The sequence below is a fragment of the Ambystoma mexicanum genome, chromosome 11, assembly GCF_040938575.1.
Source record: "Ambystoma mexicanum isolate Mex_15411 chromosome 11, UKY_AmexF1_1, whole genome shotgun sequence".
Taxonomy (NCBI): Eukaryota; Metazoa; Chordata; class Amphibia; order Caudata; family Ambystomatidae; genus Ambystoma; species Ambystoma mexicanum.
This window is the reverse complement of record NC_090934.1, coordinates 840,098,766-840,122,540: the sequence shown is the minus strand read 5'-3', so window position 1 is coordinate 840,122,540 and position 23,775 is coordinate 840,098,766. Positions and strand designations below refer to the sequence as shown.

The window sequence follows — 23,775 nt, the reverse complement described above, 5'->3', positions numbered from 1 at the left end:
GAAACACTTGCTGCAATAGCCGACACGGTGATTGACCCTGATCCTTTGGCAGTCCTGTTTGGGGTGTGGGGGGGGGGGTCTGCACCGGGAGCTTGGCTAAGTTTTTGAACATAGGCTGTATGGTAGCCAAGAAATGTGTACTCCAGGGTTGGAGGAGCTCCTCTCCTCCGGTCTTCCAGACATGGCTGCGTTTGCTCACCTGGTCACGAAACTTCGAAGAGGAATATCTGACCATGCTCCCGGGCCATTCACGCCCCAAAAACATCTGGGTTGAATTTAATGCGTACCTCAACAGTCAAAGTGATAGTGCGCCCGGGTCGGGCTCGTCCCCTACTCCATCGAAGACTACTCCTGTACCGTGAACTCATCTTTTCATTTCTCCCATGTGAAGCTCAGTTGATTTGTTGAGACCACTGTGATTTGTGTGACTTTTGTACCAAGTTATAATACGCCTGTACTGCTCACCTGTTGGATTGATGTGTGTGCCTAACGTATACCTCTGCCGCCAAAAATAAAAGTTTAAAAATAAAAAAAAAAAAAAAAACTACAGCCATCCTTCTATTCTCTCACACATGAGTCCTCCTGCAACTCTAGGCGGCCCTGCCCTATAGATCCATAGATCCGTCCCTAGACAGCCAGAAAATTCAACTGTATCATACCTCCCACCCTGATATCCCCTCCTCCCCCAGAAACCCTAAAGGGTGCATGACCCCTCCCAGTTAACGTCACCAGGATAAGACTGGACCACCAGTTGGAACCAGATCCCTGCCGGCCCCACACCCAAGCGCCTCATTACCTTTGGGCCCCCTCCCACATCCTGCCCAGAACCTCAATTTACCAGGCTAGCGGCCTGCCTCCACCAATGAGCAGTGCCCTTCTCAACCAAACTGCATTACACAAAAACACATCAGGGGCCTGCTTGATCATACATAACCCCCATTTTTCACGGATGGAACCTCTTCGCTCCTGTGTAACCACGTTGGCCGCCTCTCACTATGAATCATGTGTCTGGAACAGGTGATGTGTTCAATTTCCTATACTTCCTGGATCCCAAGATCAGTCTTCTTCTCGGCCCCTTAATCAACCACTGTCTGTGCCCTTCCACCTTCTCTCCACCCTTTTCCGATGTGTCGGCTTCTCCCAGTAACTCCCCTGTAGCCCCCCGAATGTCATCCTCCATCATCAGTCTATATTTGTGTCCATCAAATTCAAATGAGATGGAGAACGGGAATCATCTACCTATACCTCACTCCTTTCTCATTTAGCCACTTCGTCAAGGGTGAGCACATCCTCCTCTTGGATGATAGGTCCTGAAAGATCGTTACTCTGGATGAGCCGTACACGACCGGACCTTTCTGCCTTTCTTTTTCCTGAATTTTCATTTTGTCAGCGTAATTGTGAAATCGGGTGAGGACTGACTTCGGGCCTCCCACATCCCCGCCCGTTCAGTGGATTCTTTCAGTCTTAGCTTCATCAATGGTGTCAGCCTCGAAAACCAATTTCGTGACCTCATGTAATGCTCTCTTCAGGCCTAGCTCCGTCTCCCCCTCTCGATCCGGGATTCCAAAAAAGCCTAAGGTTGTTCTGCCTCTGGCAGTTTTCCAAATCATCCATTTTCATCCTAACCTCTTCCTCGCGCATCCCCATTTCAGACATCCACAGACATCCACATATCCATATGTATCTCTACGGTGTTAAGGGAGGATGGATTGTGCTCGACTTCCTCCAGTCTTTTCTCCATTTTGTTTATTTTTTGGGTGATCTTGTCCACCCTCATGTTCCTAATTTCTTCCATTAATGCGGCAACATCCTTTTTAGTAGCTGGATTCCTCTGGGGCGGTGGCCATGATGGGTTGTGCTGTGCCTCCAACTCCCGAACCACTGACGTATATTTATAGGTGGCCAACTTCGTCCTTGGCCCCATGCAACGCTACCTGCTGTTCAGCTGCAGCCTCCTTATGGGTATCTCCCTCCCCTCTCAGTGGACGCCGCTGGTCGGTGCTATCTCAGCGTGGCCCCCCGTGGGAGCGCCTCCCAGTCAGAGGGTGTCCCTTTTGTCCTTAGCCTGCAAGGCAGACACAAGCCCCGAGATCGGGGTCCCTCACCTCCCAGGGACGACCCTGTAGTGTCTTCTCACCCTTCTGAGGGGTGAGGCGATCCCCCTTCTCCAGTAACCAGCACACCACTGGTGCCGGGAGGGAATCATCTGCCAAGGTTCCACTTTCATATTGCAGAGTGTCCCAACCCCAGAGGCAAGGTGTGGCTGCGGCTATTGAAGCCACAGATATATCCGGAGGCCCACGCTTCTTCCTTCAACTCCTAGTTCCCGACAGCCACCTACTCCTTGGTCCTCCTGTTGTGCCAGCCTATTTTGGTCCTTCCTGGATGGGGACCGGCTCCAAACCGCACCTGGGGGAGGGGGAGCCTGCCTCCCAGAAATCCACATTGAGGGGGGGTTCTGTTCTCCTGGGCCCTGTGTGGGCTTTATTGTCCCTGGAGGTGACCGTGAGGTGATGTCCCCCACCCACAGAGTCTTGGGCCCCAAGTGCGCCCTCCAAGTTCTTCCTGGGGGATGTCCCCTTTAAGGCCCTTCTGGGCACCTGCCCTCCTCCTCCTCCTCATCCTCCTCTCCTTAGTGGCAGAGGTTTCCATTTATGCCAGGGCACGCAGTATCTATGCAACCGCCCCTTGGTCTGAGGGTGCTCTCCTGTTTTCTCAGGCGTCCGCTTCTTCAGGCACCGGCCCGCCTCTTTTGCACCACAAGGCTGGAAGTTCCCAGAACTGCGGGGGTCAAACAGGCACAGCGCGAGAGTCAGGATCGCTCTTCTTGCTTCACCTCCACAGTCGGATTGGGCTCCTGCTCCCCCTCTCCTTCGTTGGGGCTGAGCTCACTTGGCACCGCTGGGGGCTCGCCGTCCACATGCAAGCACCACACGGGGCAGGTGCTCTCACGGCTTCCCAGCCACGGCTTTCCACTGGGACTTCCCCTCCCCCAGGCGGACCTGTTCCACCACAAGCACTGGCCGCCTAGCTGGCCGAGTGAGGGGGGAGGGTTCTCTCTTCACCCCTGGGGCGAGTGCCTGCTGCAGGGAGGGGGGGGCACAGGCTTACCTGCATGCGCTCCCTCGGCACGCCTTCCACAGTGTCCCGGAGGACGGTATCTCTTCTGCGGGCCGCGTCCCTCCTACTTGCCTCCAGGCCAGTGAAATATTCCGGTTTCACTTTCGCCGCGGAGGTCGGCGGCTGTTTCCTCACGAATCCGGGGCCGATTTCGTCCGCCCTTGAGGTTGTGGTTGCAGGATGTGTTCCCCCGCCATTCTGTCTGGTCTGCGGGATGGTCAGGGGGCCGAGAAGTGGGGGCTCAAACCATTTTTGGTGACAGTATCCAGCTTGGATCACGTATAGGCTCCCTGCATCGGCACGGCCCCTGGTGGCCTCCCAGATTCAACTTTTTAAGTAGGTGTTTTATTTTTCTTAAACGTCAGGATAGAGTAGCCGAACTTTCTCTATGCTAAGGTGGGATTTCCCTACCTAAAGAAAACTAAAGATAGTCAGTGTCAGTAAGGTACGGTCAACTTAAAAATCTGTCTGCGTCCTAAACCTATACTTGCCTTCTCAACTAACCATTTATAACGAGTAGGGATGTGAACATCAAAAGATATCGTAGTCAAAACAAATTTCAGATCTTCCTCCAGCTTGTGGCTTAAGTTCAGCTTCTCTTCCCCAAGTTCAGAACAATTCCAAAAAGGCCTTGGGGTTCCCTTCCCCAAGAGTTCAACACAGTTCACAATGTTCTGGAGTTACCTTCCCCAGACTTCAACACAGTTCTAAAATAACTCAAGGATTCCTTTCCCCAAAGGTTCAACACAGTTCTAGGATCAATACAATTCACCAAGTCTCTGGGATCCCTTCCCCAGGAGGTCAGTTCACAAGGCCTCATGGTTTCATTCCCCAAGAAGTCCGCTCTTCCAGTTTTCAAAACAACAATCAATTCATGTCTCTTGACTTTCAAAATAATTCCAATTCAACTCCTTAACCATTCAGGCTTTTCAAAAGTTCATAAAGGTTCAATGTTCTCCATCTGTATTTCCTGTGCACAAGTAACTGTATCAGAATGCAAGCTTCTCCACATTTGCTTTCCTTTTCACATAAGGGTCACTCAGTCTAGGCGAAGCTGTCTGACCACACGGCCCACCCTTTACATGTCAAGTAACCCATAACCCCTGGCACTTTGTTATACTTCTGTATTCTTCAGATATATCAATCAACACTGATTTCAGATTCTCCATGGCATTCTCTTGGCTTTTCCACAACGTGTATTTAACATGACATATTCCGTGGTGTTCACCTTTTTACACCACTTTGCTTTCACTTTGCTCATAAGTGTTCATCAGTTGCTTTGATCTTGTGCTGTATTCGCATATACTCACACTTCTCAGTTAGTTCGGCATTCAATAATGCTTGTAGTGCTCTCAGGAATACTTATAACCCTTTTCATCTTTATCCAGTATTCAGTAATGTTTGTAGCACTCTTAAAAGTACTTATGCCAATTTGCAGCTTGTTCTGCATTCAACATTGGATTCACTATTCCATAGCAATTGTAATGCTTCCTAGTTTGTTTACTACGCCAATATGCCTCTATCCAGCCCCGGAGCGCCCCTGCATGAGTGTTCCCTTCTCTTAGACTCACTGGTCTGGTATCGCTCCTCCTGGCCTCTAGATTTGGCTTCTCTCTTTCTTTCAGCTTCGCCTGGTCCTCGAGTGAGCTTCTGCGAGCAGCGCTCACCATCCTCAGTTTCAGCCGCGCGTAGCCCCACTCTTCCCTAGAACAGGCTACCAATGGCCTTTGTCGGGAGGCCGCTTTAGGAAGGGAAGGCAGTAGCCATGGGCTTTGGTATCCAGAACCCACGCATCCGTAGTAATAGCTCGCCATTCTTCGAGATGCTGAGACAGTCTACCCCCAACCGACGAACCATGAGACATGGCCTCATGACAGTTTTGGAGCGGCTGCGGCAGTCCCTGAAGGCAAAAAGGCAGCTGCCTGAGCGGCTTTGGAATCTCTATTTCACCGACCACCATGGGTACTTTTACGCTGACCCCTTTGACTGGCGGCTCCTCTCGTTCTACCAAAGGAGCAGTAGTAACGAAAAGAACCTCCCCTCCACTGCTGTCCCCAAGGACGAAAAGGCAGAGGTTGACGCACAGCTGCGCTTAAAGATTTTGCTGCAGCTTTTGAGGTCTGCAACCAAATGCGCACCATCAAAAGGCATGTTCAAAAGACGGGCTTGCACATCCGGGGCAAAACCCGACTTCCGCAATCACGCAAATCTGCATATTACGGTGCTCACAACCATGGACCGCTTAACACTGTCGGCATGTCCAAACCTGACTGAAGGGATTCACACATGGCATCCTTGCCATCTTGCATGAGAGCAAGGAACCCATCCCTCTCTTCCCCTTCAGGAATATGCTCAGCTGCAAGAGAAACACAGTTCCATAGAGTGTGTGAAAATCTTGCCAACGCACAAGTGTAGTTGGCTGATTTAAGCGACATACTGCCTGCAGAAAACACCTTCTGTGCCCAACTGTCGAAGTGTTTGTCGTCTCTATCATGAGGGATGGTAGGGTACGCTGCCTGCCTCGAGGTGGCCGTAGCCGCCTGAACCACCAAACTCTCAGGAATGGGGTGAAATGAAAGGTAGCTGGGGTTGCTACCGGAAGGGCAGTATTTTTTTTGTCAACGACTTGTCAACTGCCGGAAAAGATTTCGGGGCCTGCCAAGCAGCCGCCACCCTTTTCTGCAAGGTCAAATGAAATGGCAACACCGGTCAGAGGACGGACCTTGATCCAAGATGTCCGTTAAGTCATCCTGAATAAAAGCTTCAGGAGGACTGGACCAATCAAGGTTTTCAGTAACTCTAGCCATAAGTCTCCTGTATGACGACTCAGCATGAGCCCCAGGCTCAGGCCTGCCAAATTCCACCTCAGGTGAAGTGTCCAGGCCACTAGCGTCATGAAGAGTGTGTCTCAAGTCGTCCAATTGGCTATCCCCTGAAAAGACAGGAGCCCCATCAGGCTCAACAGGGTCAAGATCAAAATCTGACCTCTCCTCCTCCTCATAGATGTCATCCAGAGGGAGGCAAAAATCCTATCTCGGAACAGCCGAGGGCTTGGAGTCCATCACAGGCCTTACAGACTTGGAAGTAGCCTTCCTAGGAGGATCCACAGTAGCAGGGATCTCTGATGGTAAATTTCGGCCAAAAGGCCTCGAGGGCGCTGATGGCTTCGGCGTCGAGGGCTTTGTGTCGTCAACACGGACGCCGACAGCTGATACGAAAGCAAAGTTTCGACGTCCGTATTAAACGGACACAACGCCGATGGAGTCAACCCTTAGCAGGTTTCTGTGGTCTCGCTGGGGAAGAAGACCGAGACCTGGAAACACATCTCTTGCGACCATCCTGAGCCTTGTCCGAACGGGACCTCGAAGGTTCCTGATGAGGATCGCGCAGAGGACCCGAGCCTGAAGGCGTGCGAGCCACGGATCGAGACCGTTCCATGCTGGCTTCCTTAGAAGGTGCGGACAGAACGGTGCCCTGCGATTGGAAAATCACCAACATCTTCTCCCTAAAGGCAGCCCATTCCTCCGGAGACGAGGACTTAGTTGGACAAGCCACTTTCCTCACGATGCCATCCTCCAAGGAGGATGGGGAAGGCGACCGGTGACGCCGCTTCCTAGAATGCCGAGACGAGGACGACGAATGGCAGGAACCACTCCGGGACCGAGACCCCGCCGGGACTCCTTCCGACACGGCGAGTCACCACTCAAATCATCGGTGGACATACCCTTGGACTTGGATTTACGGGACTTACTGGGTTTCAAACCCCTACCTACCTGAAGCTTTCCCTTACGCTCCCGCAAGGCCTTAGCAGTCAGTGACTGGCATTTGGAACAGTCATCAGTGTTGTGACTCTCACCCAAGCACCACAAACAAATGCGTTGTGGGTCGGTTATCAGCATTTTTGACTTGCAGTGGTGGCAAGCCTTGAAGCCAGACCGCAGAATCAGAGGGGTTGTAGAAGACGACATATTGATGAGGAATACACGAGGCGTGCTGAGTCTCCAAAGCAAACACGTTTGTGGAAAAAAACGGAACTGAGGCTACGGGCGGCGTGCGTCCTATTTATAACTTCCGGTGACGTCGCACCCTCGACCGTGGCCTTCGAGGGACATCGACCAGACACCATCAACGCAGGACGCCCTCTGCTGAAAAAGTTTCCTAAGTACACAGGTGTTGGCATTACATGTTAAAGATGTGGAATTCATTGGAGGACACAATCCATTCGAAGCAGGTATTTATGAAAACCTTCAATTTTCTGACAATAAGCTTCTGCAGAGATAGATGTTACCAGCAGACTAATACAATCCGAAACCTTGATCACAGCAAAGGAGCGCGGCAGGTCCATTAAGAGGTTAAAGATCATGGGACAAAAGATTACATTCTGGCACACCCCGTCAAATTGAAGGGAGTGGTGTGTATTCTAAAATGACACATTTTATTTTTTTGCCAATGAAAAATGGAGTAGTGGCATGTTTTGCTTTTTGATTCACTAGGACGAAAGCAGCAGAAAGATTACGTTGCAAGTGTGGGCATGTTTTCTCCATGGTGCAGAATTTGTAGGACTTTGCATACTACTTGGAGGGTAGTCATTTCTCCATCGAGGACCAAAGTCTGACTGATCTGTTTGGAGGACATTATATAGGTCTATGGGGGCATGCAGCCTAAGTGAGAAAACTCCTTCAATTATTTCCCCTGGGTAAGGTAATGTCTCATGAAGTGGTAGTTTGTTTCAAGATTTGTTGGGGAGGAGACTTTTTACAGGTAAGCTGCCTTATTAAAGACAATTGTTGGCAAGTTCTACGAGAATTGCGAGGGCTGCTGGCCACAGGGCAAGAATTATCAGTTCAAATCGGTCATATCCATAGGTCGTTCAAGCAAGTCCATGATTTTATTGAGGTTCTGCTATTGTGGAGGGTCTCAAGGAATGCCATTTTGGTGTGTATCATATTGGGATTGGTGTGATTGCAATGGTGCTTGAATTGAAGTTAATGTTGTGTCTTTTTATCCATGCATACATTGCTAGATAGATCACTCGGAAGATGGCTGAACTCATTGTTGCCAATGTTTATGGTTTCTGAATAGCATGTTGATTTCGAAGGGAATATATACATTTTATTTTGATTGCTCTAGGATGTTCTTCTTTGTACAATTAAGTTTAGTTTATAATAAAATGCATACATCGCCAATTACCACGCAAACACTGAAAGCAAAGAGAAGAACCGATTAATATGAAACAAACTCATACAGATCTAAACTATGAACCTGTAGGCAACCACAACATTTCAACACCATCATAAATACAAAGCAGATCCTTTGGTATGGATGTTCAGGTGAGCATTTCAAAAGTAATGTCACTGTTGCTGAATGCAGGCTCTGACCGAAGTTTCATTCAAAGAAGACCATGCCAGCTTTTGTTTTACTTAAAATGGTTTTCTTACAAAAATCACAAATTCTCTAAAGACAGGCTATCGCCACCAATGTTTCCATGGTTTATTGTTTCTTCCACAGATATTAAATAGGGAGGAGCCATCTGTAGGGTACGTCTTTGCATAGTGCTGGGATTATGCACCTATTCCAGCATCACGTTTCGTGCTAAAAGAATAATCCCATTGCAGTGATTCCAGGAACAAGTATGGGAATAATGCTGCTGTTTCTTACTGCTTTTTCCAGTGAGTTCCGGTGATGTGCCTTTTCCTCCCAATAAAGTCTCTACAAAACATACCCAATTTACTAGGCCATCAAAAGATCTTGGAAGAATACAGACCGTTATTTGCAATAGATTAATACAACTCTATTTGGGGACACCCAATAGCATTAACAGATGACGCTAAGATGCAGCAGTAATGGGGCAACCGAAATGTAGTACCTCTGCTGATCTCCACGTTTGGCAAATTAAAAATTTCCAGGTCCATAGCGCCTCCTCCTTTGGCTGATCCTCCTGAAAGATCAAGAAGTAAAAGCTTGTCTTGAAAACCCTGTATGGAGAAAAAAAGAAATGCATCAGCTGTGTGACAAGTAAGCTTCACCAGAAGAGTACAAATACCATTTACTTGGGAGCAGAACTTGTAATGTTGACAACCAGCTAAAATGGAGGTGTGCATTTTGAGCCGTTGTGAGATGATCGACGATATGTACGGAACAGTCCATGCACTGGAGATGTTTTTATAAGTGCCACATTTCATAACAGTGTGTGCCTTTCTCTCCACATGAAACGGATAGACAGACTAAAAATGTGACCCCAGATTCATACGGCTGCGACATGCAATTGCGTGTTGGTCTTTAGGCATTTAGTGTTGCAGTTTCCCTTGACAGGGATTCCTTTCTTAAACACTTTTGAGGTCTCAAAGAACAATTGTGGACCCAAGGTGGCTGAAAATAAGCAAGAACAATGTCACAGATTTTAGAAGATCCCTACCAAACCCAAACCTAAATTTAACATGGATTAAGTAAATAGGCTTGAATCCAAATCCAGTAAGCACAGTACGTAATGTAAGGGTAACCTTTGACACAAATAATGCTTTGCCCCAATCACGAAAAAATGATCATCTAACTAAACATGCTGAGAAAATACATGCCCTTCATAGAATTAGCCCACAGTGGGACTATTGATATGCTAACAGGTCCAAAACAGCTTAAAAGGATACACCACGTTCAAAACAGGAGTGCAAAACTGGGTCTATAAACGACCGACATCTGGATAGGAATCAAATCCTCCACTAACTTCCGATTGTTGTTCGAGTGCAATTGAGATTATTCTGTCTCACTCACTGAGCCTTCTGGCACAAGCACCCAAAGTATTTGGCCAATTAAATCTGCTGTTATATCAGACTCAACAACCCGTCAATAACCGTGGCTGCGTCAGGCTAACAATATACAACAAAGCATGAAAAGGGAGAAAAAATGTGGAATGACCACCCTGTTAAATATTTCAATCTGGTGATACACCCTGGTCTCAGCCTAGTATGCAGCACACAATCAAAATGCTTATTTTATTTTTTACATGGCCACAATAGTGGCCATGTAGTTATGGTTAAGTTGCTGTTTCCATAGGAAGAGCACTTTTTGGGTGGCTTTTAACTCGGCTCCCTCTGGAGGAATCCTCACCAAACTTTGCAAAAAAAAGTATATGGGCCACTCTGAATTTTTTTGTAAAGTTTGGTGAGAAATCGCCCAGGGGGAGAGGAGTTATAGGGGGGGGTGCCAAAACGTCTTTTTCTTCCCATAGACTGAATGGGGGAAAAACTTTGCGCACGGCTACAGGTGAAACTGCTGGACGGATTTTGACGAAATCCACGGCAGGTACAGGGGCTTGGTCCACAAAGAGTGCTTTTGTACATTGTGTCACCATACATGTGGTACGTTCATTTATAATTATGAAAAAGTAGGTATGAAATTAGTGATATCTATCCCTGTTCGGTCGACGAACAAGAAACCGATTGGCTAAGGGGCTGCCGTCATGACCGCGTACACGCGACGTCTCTGTCCATTGGCTGCTGCGAGACGTCTTCTGCGTCAGATGGTTTGGATGCGCCCGACATCTTGGATCCGCGGAAAGCGGAGTAACAAACCGCGTACACATGCTTTCTTTTTTCATTACCCTATTTTGCTGTGGCACAGAGCATTGGGAAAGGTTCACACAGTAAGAAATGAGTGATCTATGCTTTTGTTCCTCGGCCGTCATGATGTCATTTCTATGCACACCTTGTACGTACAATAAATGTGGGGGATAATAACGATAGCACTTCAGTCCATATAGTGGGCAGGAAATTTGTAACACTTGACTGCATGTAGTGGATAGGAAATTTGTAACTCTTGCAAGCACGCGGGTATAGGTAGGCAACATTGAAATTGACAACACGCTGTGACCGTATTGTTTTTCGTAATGCCTATTACAATCATTAGTACGCCGCCATGGGTGGCACATGCTACGGTGGTAGTGGCCAGGGGCTACAGTCTTCACATATGGGTGATTAATGCACTTGTTCTGGGGGGGTCGGTCGTCATGATCTAATGTGTATGGGCATCTTGTACGCAGAGTACACTTATACCTACTTAATGACGTATGTTCTACAGCCTCCTTGTACGCACAGAAAAGGAGGGGTCCAATAAGGGCAGTATTTGAGGCCGTGTATTGCACGGGGGAGTTGTTACATTTGTACGGACACGTCTGGTGATAGGGAACATTGAAATTGTCTACATGCTGTGAATACATTACTGTTTCCAATGCCTATTATATTCATTAGTACGCTGCCATGGTTGGCACATGCTACGGTGGTTGTGGCTAGGGCCTAGAGTCTTGGATGCATGGCCGTCGGCCGAAGGCCTTACTTCCAAGACTCTAGGCCCTGGCCACAACCACCGTAGCATGTGCCAACCATGCATACACCCCTTGTGTTGCATTTTCATTGGAAAGTTGTGGAGAGTGCGTGCAGTGTTGGGTCCATGGCCGAAGCCCATGCCCCCAACAAGAAAGTGGTAAGTACTACACTTGGAAGACACTGCACACCCATCCCATGTAAGATCTGCAGACATATACCTAGGAGGGAAGCCTCTGGGCAGAGGTAAAGCAGGATAACACACCTATAGAATAACCCCCACTACCACACATCATCGAGGTGGTTGTGGGGAGACCCTGCAGTCTTGGGTGCATGGCTAAAGCCCATGCATGCAATACTGAAGTCATTAGCAGTGGAGTTGCAAGTTAATATGGGAGCGGTGGATTCTGGTCGTTGTTTTCGTGCCCTAGTTTCTTCACTTCATGGCTGCCGACGATGGAATGAAAATTTAATTTATAAGCAGCTACTTCACAAGGACCATGTGGTTTATGTACTTGGCAGAAGTATCACTTTTTCCATTTCTGTGATGAAAGAAAAAGGTGTGTTAATGTTTGCAGATTTTCCACATTGCTTAATACAGTTAATTTTTTTTTTAGACCCTCATTTTTACAAACCGGTGTACTGTGCATTGCGCTCAATTTCTGTGTTTGCTTTTCTAATCCTTGGGTCTGGGAAAAAAAATCCTTGTCGGATTAAAAAAAAACCTTCATTTCTTATGCAACTAAGTACTTCATTTTTTCCTTTCAGTGCTTTCTTCATTTTTCGGATCAATGTTATGTTTGTTGCCTTCCTGCCCATTTTTATCAATAGTTAAATACCTGTAGGCGTATTTTAACTGTGCATGTGTTCCTACAGATTTGTGATACTCATTCATTTGTGTCGTTGACATTTCCTGTTTCCTGTATCTTTTCCATTAATGCTTTCTTTGTTGCCTTCCTGCACATTTTCAACTACAGTTGGATATATATAGGTGTATTCTGCCTGTATATTGGTTTCCAACAATCTGTGATAATCATTTATTTGTGTCATTCTTCCATCCTGTTGGGTAGTTGGATACCTGTGGGCGTATTCTAACTGTTTGTAGTCTTTCACTTACTTTGGTGACAATTTTGAAGTGCACATTATTTCATAAATTTTGGCTTCAAGAGCATTAAGTACGCATTTGTTAGGTTAGCTGGCAACCTCTGCTTAAGAGTAATGGTGCTATCATTACATTCAAACCATCCACAATTCTTTTTAATATATGCAGTGTAGTGACCTGCATTGGTTGTAGCTCCTGCATGGAAGATTATTCCAACTGTTGTAAAGGTTTTCTTTCCAAGTGACACTTGACGGTGTGTAAATCCAGTTAGTTTGCAGTTGTTTTTGGTGCCATCTGCATTATAACGTAGAAGCATAAGTATTATGTAGGAACTATCTGATTGTATCAGTAAGGTAGAGTGATTATCTGAATTGCAAATTCTACATAATCTGCCATGGTTTGCATTTTGTACAAGTTGCTGAAAAGGAATCTTCTCACAATTTGGTTTGGAAATATACACAAATCGCTCATTTTGGATTTCTTCCTGTATCACTTTGTTACAGAGAGTGCATGTATGTTTCCACATGTACGAAATTTGGAAGATTTCATTTACAGGTATACTTTTGTTTTCCAATACTAATAGTATGTACATTAGAAATTCTTTGGATCTTCTTGTGAGTTCATAGTGATTCTCACCATTCCAGCACAGTCGTCCAATTGTTGCCTTACTCCATAAACACTGTATGTGTTGTCAGGATTGCTTGTTGCATTTCTATGCAGTACTAACATTTGTGAACACAACTGGTCTGTGCTGTGCAGGTAAATATTGTCAACAATTGGTGGCAATTGAAATAGAATATTCATTGCTACATTTGCATAGCAACTTACCCCACTTTCATTTTTAAATTTGAATGGGCCAGCAAGTTCTGTACCCGAGTGCATTTTTTGGTTTTTCTGTTTCTTTGCCGACGTGCCTGGTTCACATTCCCTAATAGGTTCTTCTAGGTTTGCGGCAATTGATGAAACTTTAGCTTCTTTTTTTTGTGCAGAATTTCCTGTTGCATTCTGTTGCATTTCTGTTTCATTTGCTTTTCTTTTACCACGTTTCACTTTATCTGGAACAGGGTATTGTTTCAGACGAGGGGTGTACAGTGAACGCATTCTATTGTATTCTAGAATGCAAGGAATATCAGTTTTGACTTTACTTGAATCAAAGTTTATTAACAAAAGACTGTCAAGTGTACGTAAGCGTGATAATGCTATGTAGCTCATGCCTTCCTTAAACACTGTCTTTCATATATCTATCAATGCTTTATCTAGGGCAAGACCTTGGGATTTATGAATGGTAACTGCATATGCAAGAGTTAGAGAAAATTGCTCTCTACGCACATGCATGTCTTTGTTGAGAAGAAATCGAGCCATTGAGCGCCCTATCCTTTTTACTTCTGTAACTTTATCAAAGCGAATATATACAAACTGAATGCTGTTATCACGTGGGTATGATTGAAAGCCAACAACTGTGCCCAGTGCTCCATAAACTAGCCCTTGCTCTACATTAAGATTACGTTTAAACATTACTCTACAATTTAATGATAATTTCAATACTTTTTCCAACCCAGCTGTGTTGGAGATTGAATGTTCTAAACTATTTAGTCTTGTTATGGCCTGCTCACACATGGGTACTGTCAAACCATGTACGTCTAAGTTTGTCTGTGGCGCTAATTTCTATTATTGCTTGCATTTCTTTCTTTAGCATTGTTTCATTGAATTTGAAACAGCTTGCAAGAGTTGGCATTAGGCCATACAATTGACATTTTTATGCGCTATTTGTTCCATTACATCAGTTGCGCGTGCATTATCGCCATACAGTGCATATATATGACGCTTTTTCAATACAGCTTGTGCTTCTTGCGATAATACACCAACTCTAATACTTTTCAAGATGTTGGCATAAGTGAGAACTGCAGATTGCTGCATGTTGTCAGTTAATTCTCTGTATTGGAAATGTTGCCAAAGGTTAACATTACCTATGCTACCAACAGTTTTCCGGCAGTGTGTGTGGCCTAAGGTTTTAAAAAATCGTTTCACCTTTTACTGGTGTCAATTGTAGAAGATCTCCGAAAACTATAATGTGTTTCCCAGCAAAGAGTTCTTCCTCATTACTTTTAAGTACTTCTTGCAATCTGAGATGAATCAAAGCCAACATTAGATTGGAGACCATGCTCATTTCATCTATTAGTAGCATCTTCATTTGCTTCAATACTCTCCGTAATTCCATTGCAGCTTCTGCAGAAAGTTTGTAGTAGTCTAACTTATTTTGAAGCTCTACTGGAAGCAGTAGTAATCGGTGTAAAGGCACACCGCCTATGTTTTGTATTGCATAAAGTTAACATCTGTGATAGTGCTTTCATTTGCTTTGAAAGCATCTTCATAGCACTCATAATTATCTAGTATATCTTCCTCTTTTCTCCATGGTTTGAAAAGTTGTAAAAGAGACATGTAATATAGTTCTTTCTGATGGAGTTTTTAATGACAACTTTGCATGATTAATTAAGCTTTGTTTGTTAAGTTTCACTAAGCTCCCTTCACAATCGGTCACTCTATATCTACGTTTACTTTCATCAGGTTTTACATTATTTTTGTATGCAAGGTTTTGAGATATGTGGTACAGACACATGCTTTCCAGAGTGGTACTCCTGTTCGAATAGTATGTGTCCAGTAAATTGTTTTTCAGAATGTCTTGGCTGTTGGGATCATTTCTGGCAATAGTTTCTATGTCCTCATATGATTTTAGCACTCTTTTTCTAGATTTTGCAGGACCAAGACTGAGCTATACTATGTGGTCTGATTTTCCGCACAAAGCAGTGCCGGTTAAACGATCTGCTGCTTCATAGGCCCCACATTCTCTATGAGAGAGCATTTTTATGCCTAGGCTGTACAATTTCTGTGATAATGTTTTGTCTGATGCTAGGTTATCCGAGAGGTCTTGAAGCTCTGTTTTTTCTGCATTTGTTAAGTAGGCTGTAACATAGGGTGCAACAGCAGTTGAATTGTCTGCAATGTACTGCACATCTATGTTTGCTTGTTTGTTTGTTTATTCTATTTATATCGCGCACCTGACCCGGAGGTTATTGGGCGCTAAGGATAGTAATGGTTACAAGGCATAGGTTGACAATGGTAAATATATACAAATTGCACATTATACATACATGTTATACATTTGGTCAGAGCAGTCGTATGAGCCGATCACCTAATAGTTAGTGGTATCAGGAACTGTTATTTTATGTTTTATTTAGTATCCAGGTAATAGCCTGACTTCTAAAATTGTTGAAGGTCTGAATGGTTTGAATATTCTGTGGGAGAGAGTTCCAGAGCTGGGCAGCTAATACTGGGAAGCTGGAACCTCCGGCTCTTTTTAGATTAAATCTGGGCACCACCAGACATGGTGTGTTGGAAGATCTGGTGGATTCCACAATAGGGAAATGATTGCATTATAATCATTGATATATTTTGATTCTTCACTTCTTTTTATGTAATAAGTGTTTTTAGGTGATTTACCTTTAACACTATGTCGAACTGAATACATGAAGTTGTTTACTTCACTTGTTTCTGTAACTGGTCTGGGGTAACCAAAGCGGCATTTGGTATAGTATTTATCTTTGTTTTTGTATTTACGGTGAAAATATTTGCCACATTTGTGTCTTTGAAATTGTAAAATCTGCCCATGCAGCTCACTATGACTCTGTTGTGAAGGGATTTCACATGTGACATATTTTTGGATAAACTGCAAAACAGTGCTATCACTGTCATGGCCAAATGTCGGTGCACCTTTGATCCATAATAGCATGTGAATATGTGGTGCTCCTCTCGCTTGATATTCTTTTCACCAAAATAAGTGTTGCACTTCTCCAAGGGAAGGAACACTTTTATTGCAAATAAAGTGTAGCATTGCAATGAAACGATGATGGAAATATCTTGAGACATTAACTGGGTCTAGGGAGCAAAGTTCTCCAGGTGTTAATATATCTATGTTGTTTTTGTTGCTGTTTGCTATGCGTAGGAACTCATGCAAATCTTCCCATGTGTATTCTGCACAACTTAGCGTAACAAACCAAGTTAGTGGTCCAAGGTTTCTGATCATGCAACGCACGTCTCCATGCCGTGTAAACCAGTATTCCTTTGTACCGCGCATGTTTGCAAACAAATTTGTTATACTTGATTGTAAAACCTCATCTTTTTCTTGTACTTTCTGTATTAACTGCGTAGCGGACATATTTTGAAAGTGCGTTCCAGATTTAAGAATGTGTGCAACTCCATGACATAGTGTTGCCAATTCACTTTTGTAGAGTAGGTGGAATATGTATTGCACATTTTGTCTAAATCGGGGATCTTGGGAATACATTCGCAATAAGCGGTATTCTGATGCCCCAATCTGAGTGGGTCTATCATCGTACCTCCCACCTTTGCCAGAAGGAAATAGCAGTGGAAAAGCACGTGCTTCTCTACTTTTTTCCCAAAATACTCATTGGTGTCCCTTTGGTTTGTCGTATTTGGTAAGTTTCTAGTGCATCATCCATACTTTCATTGGAATGCAATGGATGAATTGTGTAATGGTCTAAGAGAGTGGATACTGTAGCTGGATCCAGAAGTTCAAATTGTCTAGTTTCTGATGGCTCTTGAATTATTTCAGTTGTTTGCCTTAAGCTTTCATCAATATTTCTTTCCTTGTAGTACTCATTGTCGTCTTTTAAATTTTGCAATGCTTGTGTAACTTTGTGTAAGTCCACTAATTGTTGCCAAATCTTTTTGTCCTTTGTTGGTACTCCATTTACCAAGACTATTAAAGAATGCTCTATTGAACGTTCCACTCCTAGAGTGTGCACATTTTCTGTTAGATCTAATGGCAAGTATCACTACTTGGCCACAAATGCCTTTCACCAATTCAGAGGGAGGTAAATTTGCTGTTTTTGGATGAAGGCGTATAATTGCTTGAAATGGGTGAACTGTTTGAATTATTATGCTCTCATACAAATTGAGCTGTTGCAGACTTTTTGGTAATTGAAACAATTCCAAATTACTTGTAATTGCACGTAAAGGAGTGTGGTTGTTGTCTAATTTTGCAGTACAGTAACTGCAACATATTAGAGATTCAGTTACTTCATATTTTCATTCAGCTAAAAGGTACAAAGCTAATTCAAACCATTTATAGTCTTCATTGTTTTCCATTTTGTATGCTATGTCCACATTTTTTGTGTTCCCTTTGTAAAACGATCTGCTGCAACATACACACACATGGTTTGGTACTTCAGCCGATGACCTTTTAAATTTTAGGTTTTCTTTTCTGTGTGTGTGCAATAGAAGGTTGCTATGTGCAGATTTGTCGCTACTATGCTCTAAAACCGTTGCATTTTCTACGTGGCTCCCACTTCCAAAATACTTTTTCTGAATACGGTCCATTTCTTCTTGTAAGTATTTGGGTGTACCATGCAGAAGAGTGGTATTTAAATTGCCTAATTCTGAAGCTGGACTTATTGCACAATATATTTTATACACTAAATTTCTAACTTTAGAATGATGTACTGATATTCTTTTGATATCATGGAAGGTACTTTTTTATTTTTTATTTATTGCTTTTAACCTACAGAGGTTTTTACAAAAGAAGCTGAGAGTGACGAAAGAACAAAAGGAGGCAAAGTTTCTCTATTGTCCCTCTGTCATTTGGAGACGTTCGAAGATACAGTCCAAGATTTTTGCTGTGGCCGTTACCCAAGATGTTTTCTTTCCTCCTATCAAACGAGACCACCAAAGATCTTCGTCGTGTATGTACGATGAGGCAAAGATTTTTTCCAAGTAAGGTCTTCTGATATGATCAACAGCTGGGACTTTTGCAATTAGGCCCAGAAATGCAGGCTAGTGAATGTCCTTTTAGTTCTGTATGTTTTCGCACTACTCAAATATCCATATTTTGCAGCACTTTGATTTTACTTTTGTCTTTACCTTTTACATATTGATTGAGGAACACACGTAAAGGCTTGAAAGCTTTATTTGGAATGGCACACATTGATGTGCACGGCCATTTGTGTACTGGACGGTGTGATTCTGGTGAATCGAGAGGTAATTCTGAGTTTTCAGAAGACAGTTTTGTAAGCAGCATTTCTTGTTCCATGATGGTAGTATTGATTTTCTCACACCCACGTCCACTGCTATAGATGGCAATTGCGTTTGTTTGATTTTGTTTGTATTCTTCTTCATTGAAATATGGCTCTGTGGTTGTTGTGTGACCCCACTCACCACCACAAACATGCAAAAAATTATTTATCTTCACATTCCGTTTATTGCTCAGTTTCATTTGTAGTTTGTTACTTACTTTTGTTAGTGCTTTCATCCTTTTTAACACTAATATGAACAACTTCCTTTTGAGAAGGATTACACTGTACACGAGTGCTTGCAGAATTAACTTTCTACTGTATGTTTTAAGGGGTGAAGATGACTTTGGTCCTCTTTCTGTGACAAAACATTTTTGCTAAAATATTTTTTTTTTTACTATGGCTTCTTCTTACACTATCAGGATTATTGCATTGCTAAGACTAACACCCAGGACATCAAAGATGACAAAATAAGTGAGGCAAACATGTGATGTCATGAGTGATGTCATTAATGTTATTTGTGATGTCATCTTTGATGTCCTGGGTGTTAGTCTTAGCAATGCACGTAGTTGGTGCTAGTTATGGTCGCTTAGCCTACTATAATGGGGGAATGTGCAGTGGTGTTTGGTTGCACTGTGAAGTGTAACATTTCTTTAGTGAAATTTTTTTACTGAATGTACATATATATGTAGGGCAGGGTAGGTAAATAAAGGGGCTAAACAAGTGATGTTGTCATTGATGTCATCATTGACATTTAAGAAGACATCTTTCATGGTCTGGGTGTTAGTGTTAGCAGTGCACAGGGGTGGTGGCAGGGTTGGGGGCTTAATTTACCATAACTGTCAAATTTCAGGGGTTTTTCAGTTTTAATTTGAAGCATAAAGGGGAGGTGGACATTTTTTTTGTGTGAAGTGTACAGGTTTTTGTTAGGGCATATATATATATATATATATACACATATATATATACATATATATATTCACTACAAAAAAAACTTTGTTAAGGGGACGTTATGGTTATGTTGCACTACTAAAAACCTGTGAAATTCACTAAAAAAAAAACTTTATAAACGTGACATTATGGTTCAAAGTAAAATTAAAAAAAAACTGAAATTCAACAGTTATGGTAGGCTAAGCAACCATAACTGCCAGCACCACTGTGCACTGCTAACACGAACACCCAGGACATCAAAGATGACATCACAAATGTCACCGATTACTTTCTACTTTTTACCGGTAGCTCAAGGTTAAAAAACAAGTGACCCTTATGGGTGCCGACAAATATGTGGCCATACTGAGCTCATATTGAAAAACGAAATTCAAGTGACCTTCACTCCGAATAGAAATACATTCTCATTTTGCAACAACATATCAAAAGCTATTCATGAGAACCGCTACTCCTGTACACGTGCAGAAGTGCTGTTTACGAAATAGTGCAGGTGGCTGGCTTAGATTTTAAACTGTAGGCCGCCAGTCTGACAGCAGTAATGTTGTTTATGTATTTTAACATGGACGCAGTAAGTTCATTTCGTACAATGAGTAGCAAGTCCCACTGTACGGTACGACAGTGGTAACAAGATTACATAAATGTTTGACTTTGTTCTGCCACATCTCATTAACGCTCACCTTTCAAAACAGTGTTCCATAAGTGTAACAAGTGCTTTGGTGTCTTCTTCGTTTATGTATGTTAGCGGCGATGAGCGCATACAACAGAAAACGAAGTAAACATGGCGGCCGTATCGAAACATTATGACGCACTTCACACTGTGGCAAAACCAATCGGTGAAAGCGCAACATGGTCACGGGCAGCATGCCACGGAAGAGCCAAATGAAATCTTCTCCACGGAGCGAACAGGGAAGTGTGACCGCGGAGCGGACATAGATATCACTAATTTTTAGAAACATACTTTTTGATCGTTTTTAAGGAAACTTCTGGACAGATTGTCACCAAATTTACAAAAGCACGCTTTTGGGACCAAGCCCCTGCCGTAAATTTGGTGAAAATCCATCCAGCGGTTTGGCCTGTAGCTGTGCGCAAAGTTTTTCCCCCATTCAGTCTTTTGGGACACCCCCTATAACTTCCCCCCTAAACGAATCCTCACCAAACTTTGCAACAAAATTCAGAGCGGCCCATATACTTTTTTGCAAAGCTGAGGATTCGTCCAGGGAGAGCGGAGTTATAGGCCGCCCAAAAAGTGCTCTTCCTTTGGAAACAGCAACTTAACCATAACTATACAGCCACTACTGTGGCTGTGTAATATAATATATATAAATACCCCGAGTCACGATGGACCAGGAATCAGGGTGGTTGGTAAAGGTAATATTTATTTATTTATTTAAAATTCCAAACAAACATATACTTTTTAATAGGGAGCAGCAATCACCAATGTGGTGACAATAACAGATAAGAAGGTATGTAATGGACTTAAATTCACTGTTTAGCAACACAGATGGAAAACACCAGAGAGAAGAACACTTTTGGCTTGTTTGGAGAGATAGCACTTAAGTTAGGATTTCCCCCTGCAATATTCCTCAACCCACAAATAAGCAATTCTAAATAGATATAAGGAAGCAGCAGGTAATAAGGAATAGAAAACAGAATTCAAATCCAACCTTCCCTCCCCAAACAAGAGAGAAAAACAGATTTGAAACCCTACTGTTTAAAATGACATTTCGGAAATGGCTGAATAAAACACTGAATTGTGCAAAAATTCTTAAATAAGTACAAACTTCTATGGGAGCACCATTGGAAAGATACTAGCAGTCATAAGCAATAGTTTGAGCAAAAGTAAACAATTCAAATTTGAATGGAAGGTTGAAAATAATTTAGAATAAAAATCACAAATGTAAAACTTTGCAAAAATGTTGATTCCCACCTAAAATTAACCAAACTTTTTTTAATAAAAATGGGCGATTTTGAATGCGGTTTTTGGGTTGGGATATAGCTATAGGTCTTAGGTACACTTTGGAACTGAAATGAAGTCTCTAGCTACTAAACCGAGGGAGATATGCAATGTAGAATGAGGGGCGTTAGAAAAATCGGGTAGGAAAACAGAAAAGAAACTTAGTTTAGACAAGAAAATATTTACTATAGTTTTACTCTATATTAGAGCATTCTGGCTAGAATATCAAACAGGGAAACAGTAAGCTCTGGAGTTGATTCATGACTTCAACCCCAGATCCCCAGCGCCCGCCCTGGCAGAACCAGCCCGGCCACTCGAAATAGGATTGATAGTTTAGGATTTACACAAGATAAAAATGACTTAAGAAATGGCACTGAGCAAGATGAATCAAGAACAGGATTGCAATAAAGATTCTGACAATGTTACAAGTTATTAAAGTAAGGATAGGATGGTTTAGAGATTGGGATAGGACAAGGCAAGGCAAGGTATGCTATGGTTTTCTATGATTCCTATTAACACTTACAGTCCACTTTAATTTATGATTTTTGACCGTCAAGGTTTCTGGTCATCACATGGATTGGGTCTAACCAAGGACAGCTGAGCAAATCTGGCAGAACAGGATCAGCTGGGCCGTTCTAATCACCGGACTGCACTGGGCTGACACTTCTGGTTACTGTATACTACATATCAGTGGGATGGCGGAGCCGGCATGCATCTAGTAGCAGAAAGCTAGGCTGGTTCAGGATGCATCCCTTAGTTTTTTGGGGGATTTTTAGAATTTGAGGCCTAGCTGAAAAAGGGTTCAGCAATGCGTAGGCCTTGGCTTTGCAATGAAAATCTAGAATCAGGATCAAACAGGAGGAAGAAATCAGGAACAGGACGCTACGCAGGAATTCAGGAAGAAAGTCAGGAATCAGTGTGTACCCTGTGTGTTGTCAAGTGCCCTTATTTATCATGCCAAATGACATCACTCCAATATAAGGCAAGGGCAGGCTTACTTCTCACACCCATAATGCTAGGATTGGGCCAGAGCACAGTTTCTGCCTTGCCCATGGCTGTTTGGATCACAGAAAAAGGATGTCATGTTTATGGGGTGACTTTTACAATGTCTAGAAACCTCCCCTAGCTACTGGAACCAAAATCAAATTTTGCCACAAATACATATTTATGCAGTTATAACCTCTGAGAAAATCAGATACACAGGTTACATATTTTGTGTATCATATTTCAATCCAAATCCCAAGTCTGTGGGACCTGGTTTTGCCTTTCTGCTACATTTTGGCAATTTTACCCATGAAAGATTTGGCCTAAAATTCCCCAATTTTGTACACAGATGCACATTTACCCCTGTCCCGTGGGATGTGTACACACAATATTATGTTCGCAACATCAATACTTTCCCTGCAATCTCTCATTTTTTACAACTTCTGTTCCTTGTGCAGTAATGAGTTCTACCAAGTTTTCAAAGAAAGAGCATAAAATTAGATTTAGAACTACAAACTTTTCATATTTTTACTCATTCTTGCTGCAAAGTTAAATGTCTTTTAAAGTTCAGTTACAAAATAACCTTTAAAACCCAATGTCAATTGATCAGTTTTTTATTTCCCCCCAACTGCAAGCAGCTGTCAATTCCTTTGAAGCAGGATGCCTCTCTTGATTGAAGGTTTCATTGCCCCTCATACTTGGCAGGTGAGAGTCTCGCCTGCTATTGTCCCAGCCTGGAGCAAAGACTAATGTCTGATGAGCTTGGGAAGTCCCTTTGTCCTGATGCATTCAAAGTCCTCCAAGCTAGCAATTAACGCTTTCCTGTGCCAGAGGTTTATGAGGTGTCACCCTTTCTCAGGGCTAGCAACTGGCAGAGCAAGTTTTTTAGATATGATATGATAGGTTATTTATAACACGCTTAATACCCAGAGGTTTCTAAGCACGGACCCGGGGATTAAACCTGTGTTGCTCCGTGTCGTCTTGATTCCAACACAACACCGTTGCCACTTACATTTTACATCTTGACTTAAATCTGTGGAATCAAAACAGTTTATAGATGTACTTTTACCAGCAACAAATCCTTTTACATTTCTAATTAAGTAGGCCTTCACACAACCATTTACTTTTAAATTGGCGATTTTCTCTCTTTAGTCAGAAAAAGCACATTTTACTATGTCTTTAAATTCAGTTTTCATCTCCAGCAAATATACACTTTCTGCAGCTATAGTTCTTTTCTGGAGTTGTTTTGCAGCATGGATACGTTTA

At 43.1% G+C, this 23,775-nt stretch overlaps 1 protein-coding gene across 2 annotated transcripts in view; it reads right to left on the bottom strand.

The window, feature by feature from the left end:
* UEVLD (UEV and lactate/malate dehyrogenase domains) overlaps window positions 1-23,775 on the bottom strand; it is a 573,150-nt gene that overhangs the window by 202,106 nt on the left and 347,269 nt on the right. For both annotated transcript variants that reach the window (XM_069623794.1, XM_069623795.1), the window contains exon 7: window positions 8,987-9,095. In XM_069623794.1, coding sequence (XP_069479895.1) covers window positions 8,987-9,095 — 109 coding nt within the window. The remainder of the gene's footprint in view (window positions 1-8,986; window positions 9,096-23,775) is intronic.